This window comes from Hyalella azteca, unplaced genomic scaffold (assembly GCF_000764305.2).
Source record: "Hyalella azteca isolate HAZT.00-mixed unplaced genomic scaffold, Hazt_2.0.2 contig7882, whole genome shotgun sequence".
Lineage (NCBI taxonomy): Eukaryota > Metazoa > Arthropoda > Malacostraca > Amphipoda > Hyalellidae > Hyalella > Hyalella azteca.
Window position 1 is genome coordinate 115,767 of NW_025937992.1, and position 9,593 is coordinate 125,359.

The following is a 9,593-nucleotide window of genomic DNA, read 5'->3' on the forward strand; positions in this document are numbered from 1 at the left end:
GATATTTGCATTTGTGAATAACCAATTACGAGCTAGGTAAAAAAATTTCCGTTGCAACCCCAATTATTTTTATTATAAAGTTAGTTTAGTTGTTTTAAGTGATAATGATTTCATCACAAACAGATAGGAAATTTCCATTGCAACTCCATTTATCTTCACAATGAAGTTAGTTATGAAGTTAGTTAGTTAGTTATCTTATCTCGCGCTGGCACTTCTATTAGGAAAAATGAATGTAATTAAATAGATAACGAGGAGTTAGTGGTGGAATAACATTTATAATGTAATCTTCCCCGACAAACTCAGTGTGAATCAGTATACTGAAGAAAGCTGTTCCTCCGATAATGTTCTCCTTGGCAATAATTTTTTTCACTCTGCTTGTGACGTCAGGTGAGTTTCATCTCTCGTATCATGTTAAGTAGCATTTTAACCTCTGTTTATTTCTTTAGATGATCATCTGATTTAGCTCAAAATTTAATTCAATGTTACAAACACGTCAAATGAGAGAAAAATGATTAAGAAGGTTAAACCTCCTCGGTTAAACCTCGCGTTCAAGAATAGACTAGATAAAGCTATGGAAAAATATATGTTCAGACTTGAAATGCCTAGCACCATATCGAACCCGGTGGAAGTCTAGCAGCTATTTCAAAACTATCGTCAGTCATGAAAAAATGCGGTCAAATGACACGATTTTAGATCTTCTGTGAACAAGTCACGAAAAGTATAAGAATCGGCGACAGGCCGATTAATTCTTGATCAGGCCTACTCTTCAGCGCCGACATCACTATGTTATGCTATGCTTGTTATAGCCTTGAGGAACTCACTTACCAGAGCTCTGACCCATGGCTTACTGGGAGCATTTACCCTAAGTTCTTACCCATGGCAAAAACCAATTAAACTTATGTTATACCAGTGGTTACGCAGATTTATTATTCTTTAATTATTAGATAATGATTTACACAATAACAATCGAGGGCTTCAAACGAAGATACAGAAGAAAGCGGAACAACCTTAAATCGGCAATATAATGAAGTTGTAAAACAATTATAAGAATAAGTTTTAGAAATCATAAAATCATGCATATGCATATTGTTCAATATTGAAAATTGATGTTAATCCAGCCCTCCAGTCAAACCATTAAGAACTAATGCTAAGTCGAATATTTAATTAGATTCAGCTCATGCCTGGGGCACGCACATGCTTTTTTCATACAGTTTATGTGAATTTATATAGGCAACTGAAAGTACGGATCTACAATACAATTTTCGGGTGCATATAGTTTTAATATAATCAAATGAGCCCATGTTTTATCATCGATTGGGAAAATATGTTGAAGTGAACAAGATACATGTATGCGAGTAAAGTCGAATGTAAAAATCCTTTAATTAATGGTTAATAAATTATTGATTTTCAGTTAATTGCTTATTAAGAATTTTCAGGTCCTGATATCACTATTATAAGGCAACATGGGGGCAAAGGGCCCCCACTTTTTTACACTAAATTTTTGATGAAGTTTTAATTGATACGAGGTAGTTCTTTCTTGTATTTAAAGTTACAACTAATGAGGAATGTATGATGTGAATTAGACGCCTATAAAGTTATTCAATTTTTAATGAAACACTATTTTGTAAAAAGTGTCAAAATGAGCCCGCTGCCCCACCCCTGTTGCAATGAGCCCATGAGCTTGGGGCAAGACGCCCACCCCTGGTCCCTTTATCGCAATTACATATTTTTTGTTTAGAAATTATGAAACAACACTTCACAGTTCAAAATAAGAAAATGTAATAAATAATAATACATTCATTCATTTATTAACAACTTGAGAAATCATATCCTTAACTTGAAAAACAATATATTCTTGGCTTAAAAAAACTTTCACTGACGAGAAAAAAAATTTTCCTTGACATAAAAATATATATCCTTGACTTGAAAAATATATCTTTGCCATTAAAAAAATTCCTCTTTGATATGAAAAAAATGTATCCTTGACTATAAAAATATATTTACTTGACCAGAAAAGCTGTTTTGTCCATTATCCAGATATCATGCGCTGGGAATTCGTACTTAATCGTGATTTCAACCAACATCATAAAAACTCATCAACTCTTGGCTCATTAGTGTTGGCTGAATCAAATTTTGGCAAGGCAAGAGTCAATAACTCGATAAGTGGTAATAAATACTCATAACTAGAAACTAGAACCTGCTGCCTTGAGGCGGCATATAAAAAATCATACAATATGAAGCGTAATTTGTAATTAAAAAAGCTAGTCATAGTTTTATAGAGCTCATTGAGACAAATCTAATGATGTATTACACAAGACTTCACAGATGTGTATTGAGCCCACTATGGGCGCTTTGCCCCGTGACACGCATGGGCCCTTTGACCCACTAGTTATCATTTAAATTTATATCGTGTCAACATTTATTTAAAAGATAATAGTCTAAATTTGAACTCAAAATTATCCCTATAAATAATACTTTCATAGAATAATTCACAGTAATTTCATAAGCTTCATATACAGTAATCAAAAACAATTTTATTTAGCAGTAAAAAAACTTTTATCTGGGCTTAAACAGTTATTTGCAAGTAACTTAAAAACGCAAATTCTTAGCAAAACGTAAATCCGTACACTTCATCCCAATGAAACTGTCGACCGGCGGTAGAGAACACGGACCAATATCTGCCATACTTAGCGGAAAACCCGCTATGGGCCCATGACCCGCAGTGGGCTCGCTGCCCCATGTTACCCTAATAAATTTTTGGTAGTTCCTGATTATTATACTTCGTAGAATATTATAAATATGGACAATAATGGAGAATTTATAGTGTTTGCTTACTGGAAGATTGACTTAACACCTGAGTGCTGAATCTGTCAAAAGCGAAAGGTAACAGATTAGAGGCAATAAGTTGCGGATTCGAGCCCAAACTGGCAGTAAAAATTCAGCGAGCCCTGAGTCAGTTACACGGTGGACATTGCCTTATCTCCAACGCAAAAAAAGTTCAGCAATTCTTAAAATTTGCAACTAGCTAGACTTAACTTAATTTCCAACGCAAAAAAAGAAACTACATATTATCAAAATTATATGATCAGGTGAGACGTCAGCAGCATGTACTGAGCTGTTCAGTGAGGTAGGCACTCGCTGCCTGAGGTTCCTACCAGACGTTGAACTTGACTGGACTGATGCGCAGTCTCGTTGTGACGTCATCGGGGGACACCTCGCCCGGGTTGACGACTGTTCGCTTATAGCGGGGATTGCGGCCTACGTGGGAGCGCATGGTGAGTGTGGGGTGCATGGTGGGTGTGGGGCGCATGGTGAGTGTGGGGTGCATGGTGAGTGTGGGGTGCATGGTGAGTGTGGGGTGCATGGTGAGTGTGGGGTGCATGGTGAGTGTGGGGCGCATGGTGAGTGTGGGGTGCATGGTGAGTGTGGGGTGCATGGTGAGTGTGGGGTGCATGGTGAGCTTATTAATGACTGGGCGATTTCATTCGAAGCACTCGCAAAAGGTTTAATTCTTCACTATCTTTCTATCTGATAAAGTACAATCGGATTCGTCAGCGAAATATTTGACTTGTTGGCTTTAATTGCAAAATTCAAATGTTTTTTCTTATTTCGGGTGGGACTTTATCATGCTCAGTGTAAGTACAAAAATTAGCTGGGTGCTCAACAGTAGGTCTTTTTGGCTTCCGCTACTAGAATATAAAACAAAAACGTTATAAAAAGCTTAGAGTTTTTGATATGAATTTGATAATTTCATTTTACCTACCATCATAACTATCAATAATAGTTCTAAATTCTTTGAATGCAAGTAAAAAATGAAGAAATTATCATGCAAAAAATCCAGGTGTCCAACCGACGTCTGGGGCTTATTGGATCGGGGCGACCGACCGTCTGCAGGAAGGCAAGTTCATTTGGATCTCCAACAACCAAACCGAACTCTCTCTGGGCACTCCATTTTGGGGAACAGTGAGTTTGACAATAAATTTATATGATTATCAACCTATTTACAAATAAATTTAAATAGGCATATTCCATTCAAAGAAGAAAATGACATTATAGTAGTTTTTTATTTGAATGTTTGGTGAGAATTTTATTTTTATAATTTTATTTAACGAGGGTTGCGAAGAATTGTTTAAGAATTGTTTTTACAGGATGACACTCACGATTAAATTTAAAGTGCAATCCAATTAAAAAAAGCAGACAGGAGTAGTTGAAAATTTCTTTAACCACCCAAATAAAAGATAAATGCATACAATTTATTTTTAAAAGTCAGTTTTAATTCAAATTTGAGATTGTTTTTGTTTTCACAGCTGAGCATGAAGTTAAAAGAAATGATTTATGATGAGTTATCTTATGATGAGTAACGTTGAGAGAATTAACGTGAAACGAAAAATCGTATTATATTACAAAAATAAGAAAAAGCAATATCTTAATTTTTATTATTTTACATATAATCTAAATTTACATGATTTGTTATCAGACACATAAAGTGCTCGGAGTTTCAATGAAGCATGCAAGAGATACGTGATTAAACTCTCGAGTACTGCGTTCTCTTTATCTATGTCGCCTGTCTTATGGCTTGATAATAATTTAACTGATTACTGGACACTTTTCTCTCGATAAGATAAAGATGTAATGAGTCGAAGCTACAACTGAAGGTGTTCAAATAGGTATTTTTAACCTTAATCAGCATTATCGGAATATGGCCTTAAAAAATGTTTTATTTTCAGAAACAAACAATATGATTTTTTATTAAGCCCCGCCAACGAGCAGTGGGCTGTCGAAATACGAGTTTAAACTCATTCCCTTCTCACCTAGAGGCACTGACGTAAACTGTCTTTGCGTGCAGTCCGAAAACATTCGGGAGCCGAACGGAGGAAGTTTACAGAATTGCGTGGCGATGATGAAGAACCAAGCCTATCATTTTCATGACGTAGAGTGCAGTGTCAAACTAGGCGCTTTGTGCGAGCAAAATACAGATGCTGAAACGGACACTACAACTGGAGAGCCGCATTGTACAACTGGCGTTGCAACTGATGATGTAACCGCTACAACTAAAGAGCCATACACTCTAACTGAAGCGACTACGCCTAATGAAAGAACATCCAGTTCAGCTTTAGAGACAACCGGTAACACGGGCAAGACAGACACTACAACTGTAGAGCATTACAGTACAACTGAAAAACCAGGTGATTGAAAGTCTACTGTCCAAAAACATGAGAATAATTCTTTCGTGCCGTATTACATTAGTAATTAAATTATGGTATTATTAAGTAAAATCACTAATGGGAGTTTTCGTTCACGTGAAAGAAAGATGAACGTTCTTTAAAAAGCCAGCAAGGAAAGTAATGCAAGTCAGTACTATCTTTAAAGCCATGTAAAAGAAAAACTTCTTAATTCAAAATATTCATCAATCAAAGTACCAAAATTACCATGAATTAAGATAAAAGAGATATTAAAATTTGATTCATAAAAAAGAGAATCTAAAGAAATGAAACGAAACGTATTATTTGAGTGTCAAAAATGGTTTGATGAGAAAATCGGAGAAAGTAACTCATATTTTCATTCATATGTCTTTTCCTGAAATTTTTGAAATTCTATTAATGTGGCTAAGTAGGAACTATGATAAATGTTGCATTTCGATGGGTTGAATCTCAATTTTTTATCACTCAATAACTTTATTCAGGGTTTCGCATATTATCATTGGTTTGTTATTTTTAAAAATATATTTCAAGAAACTTGTTATATTACAGTATAGAAACGCGAGATAACCTGAAAGCATTACATTTATGATAAGGCATTTAATTGGCTTCAGATTTTTAAAGACATTTTTTACAATTATCTTCACAATTTACTATTGTCGGTGTTCATACCGGCTTTCATTAAATACACAAACATCCGTGACATGATTTTTCGTTTTATATGTTTTACTCTGTCTGTTTGCAATTCGTTATATGGAACATCTCTTCCCGGTCCACTGACGACACTAACATCCATGACATATTATTGCTTTATACGTTTTCAATGCAAGAATAAACTTGCTTTTTTTTACAGCCACAGCCGCAGTTTCTCACGAGGATAACCCCACAATCTACGATGGGTGTTACTTAATCCATACATTTTTAACGTTCGAAATTATTTGTTTTCCCATGCAGTGTTGTGTCCCGACGGCTACACCAGCATCAGCGGCCGGTGCTTCCTCTTCCTCACGGACGCCGTTGAGTCGTGGACGGCAGCGCGGTTAACATGCAGCCTCAATAACAGTGGCAGGCTGGCATACGTCGATAACTGTCATCTTCTGGGCGATCTTGCCGCCTATCTCGTGGACAACGGTCTGTCCCAGCCAAGTACAAATCACGTCATTAATTATCATAGGAAGTATCATGATGTTTGGGCTTACTCATGACTTTATTAGAATATTGAAGATTTGAGGACTGTTTTGCATGCAATGGAGCATTTCGAGAATCCGAGGTATACATTTGAACCCGAGATATACATTTGAACACGAAGTATACAATTTTGGACACGAAGCATACATTTGCAATGGAAAATAATGTTGCCATTGTTTGTATATTTATATTTTCTTCAGATATTTCCCCGACGACTGGCTACTGGATTGGAATTCACGACCATGAAGCAGAAGGAATCTTCAGGTTCACAGATGGAACCTTAGCCCCCTTGACGACTCCCCTTTGGGGCTTTGTGAGTTATAGGCCTTCACGTAGTTCTTTGAATAATATTTATTCCATTGAAATACTATGCATCATGAAATATTATTCATTGCCGCGTCAAATGAAATAAATATATGTTATATCAATGTAAATTTCATCTAACATGATAAGTTAAAATGTAATTTACTGCTTAACCACCTTTAATATTTTCAGACAAACGACACCATGGAACCGAATGGAGGGCTGGACGAGAACTGCGTCGCTATGATAGCGGCCGACGACTTCTTCCTACATGACGAAGACTGCGACGCTGCTTTGGCGGTGTTGTGTGAGGCAGCGTGGAACACAGATACGCAGTTTTACATGTAACTTCTTCATGCATTGTGAAGAAATTATTATAGAAAATGGATAATTGTCGATAAGAAAATACCAAATTATTTCCATAATGAAAATTACTAAAATTACACAGGATCCGCCTAGTGTGAAGCTCAATATCAAAATTCTACGATCGTTTCTGTTGGAAGGTTTTACGTACGAAATCGTTTCTGACGAGTTTGAAGGTTTTAAGAACACTAAGAACTATTAGAAATGTTTGACAATGGGTGATATGAACACTTGTGACTTCCTGTGAATTACGATGTTTTGAGAGATGGAACATAATAATCATTTCGCTTCAGAAAATATCTCCTTGAAAAATAATCCTATTTATGAAATGCACGTAAGCAATTTTTCCTATTGTTTTTTTTTCAGTTGCCGGACGGCTATTGCACAGCATGCATATAATATAGATAAATAAATAGTAAAAAATGTGCTATGCCATGATTCGATATGATGACTAGCATCACTAAATCATTGTTCTAGGCGATATTCCACCGAATAGTTAGTTGAGAGAAGGGATCAATAGGCTGTCGTAATGATTTTAATTTTCAACCTATTTTTATGTAATAATCATTACTGGTCGCAACCATTTTAATGACGTAATCATAATAATTTAGTTGTCATAAAATGTCGAAACAATTATAATGTAGTAACCACTACAATCTAATGACCATCATAATGTTGCAACCCTTATAATGTCCTAACCCATTATTATCCCCTAATATAATGATTGTGTCCATTATAAACATTATAAAGTCATGCCCATTGTTTTGCCGTAACCATTGTAATGCCGTGTCTTATAGTGCCATTATAACGTCGTGACCGTTATTACTTTCTACAAATTATAATGTCATAATCATTATAATGTCATTAACAATATAATACCATAATTATTTCATTTTTAGCAGTAAAATTTCGAAACCATTATAATGTCATAATTATTATAATGTCAGAAAAAATATAATGCCATACCTATTTAATTGTATACCAGTATAGTGTCGAAACCATTCTAATATGTCACCATCTTAATTTCATAACTATCATAATATCGCAACTCTTATAATGGAAACTATCACTATACCGCAACCAGTGCATTGTAATGACTTATGATACCGTAACCATTGTGGTGCTTTAACTACTATAATGTCGTTGCATAAAAGATGTATGCAAAATCATTCCGTTCTAAAGCAACAAAGCTTGTCTTTGGAGCGAGAGAAATTGATTTAATGATTTTAATTTTTAACTAAATTTTCAACGATTTTGTCGAAGAAAATCAGAAATAAAATTTTCACAGTTTGAACTTGTAAGATTCTCCGCGGAACACTGATTCTCTTGTAGTGTACTGAGTTGTATTTAGCTTGCGATAAAATTCAATAAAAGAAAAATTGATCGGAATTTCGCTTGTGATAAAATGAAATAAATTCGTAATTTCAGTCTGCTGTTCGAGGTTTTCTTTCGAAGTAGTTGTGAGCCGCAGCACTTGTACGATAGCGTATATATCGCATTCGCTCTTCAATGAATGGTTGACGATGTGAAATCGAAGAGAATTAGGTCTCAAATCAGAAATCTGATCCAATTTTATGTTTTTTGAAAAGTTATGGAAGATGAAAAATTATAGCTAAAATTTGCAAAAGTTTGCTTTGCTAACGCATCTTGTGTTTTTTGCGCTTGCACAAGAAAGGTTTCTCAAATTTGTTCAATTTCTGACAATGTATTTTCACAACATGACTGAGTAATCTGCCGGATAGGCATTAAAGAGAAAAAACAAAATAATTATATTCGATAGAAATCTCATTGAAATGTCGCAAAATTATTCAATTAGTGGTAATTGAGAGCGGCAGATAGAGGAAACAGTTTTGTCCAATTTAGACCAACGAAATTATTAAGAGCTCACAAATTGCAAGGTAATACAAAGAATTGAAAAACAGTTGATTACGAACCAAATTATTAAACTGATCTTTTTACTTTCCATTGATACGTAATACTGAATCGAAATATTTAGTAATGGCTAAACCACGAGGACGATGCACTGTACGTATCCCAAGTTCTAGCTCATCACGACGAGTAAACGGATTCTCATTAGGCAGGCGCAAGTTGCTACGCTTCATTAACGCCTCCCCGTTCCTCATTAGGGGTCACCGCGCAATCGAGTGAAAGTCCACCAACTTTAGCCCGGAATAACAATGAATTTCGTGCGATCAAACACTTGTTTTTTGTGTCTAAGCTTGAGACTGATGGCTTACGCTGCACGAGGATTAAGTAAGTTGATACTGACAGATATCTAGTGTAGGCCAAGTTGAAGTTTCTTTTTGCGTGCAAACTTCGTGCAATCAATGGCCCCTTAATGATTGGTGTTGTAAGCCAGTAACGTGCTAAAACAACCATCATTCCATGAATTCACATTTGATCACCCAACAATCATATAGATATAGGTTCCTTACAAAATAGCATTTACATGCATAGTATGGCTTAAGCTACGAACGATGTTAGTATGTTTTTCAAGAAGACAGAAGCTTGTTAATTTTGTAAATGTTTACCAAATTGACT

The 9,593-nt window shown here is 35.4% G+C and overlaps 1 protein-coding gene across 2 annotated transcripts; it reads left to right on the forward strand.

The window, feature by feature from the left end:
- Positions 1–316: 316 nt before the first annotated feature.
- On the forward strand, positions 317–8,419 carry LOC108681388 (macrophage mannose receptor 1). Of its 2 annotated transcripts, XM_018170406.2 has the most exons (7): positions 317–387; positions 3,090–3,275; positions 3,842–3,963; positions 4,847–5,186; positions 6,153–6,329; positions 6,587–6,699; positions 6,882–8,418. In XM_018170406.2, exons 1-7 carry the CDS (start codon positions 342–344, stop codon positions 7,035–7,037), a joined length of 1,140 nt encoding a protein of 379 aa, XP_018025895.1. In that variant the 5' UTR covers positions 317–341; the 3' UTR covers positions 7,038–8,418. The 2 variants fall into 2 exon arrangements, with proteins under 2 accessions (XP_018025895.1, XP_047737363.1); XM_047881407.1 differs by lacking the exon at positions 3,090–3,275 and having other exon boundaries at positions 6,882–8,419.
- The last annotated feature ends 1,174 nt before the right edge of the window (positions 8,420–9,593 follow it).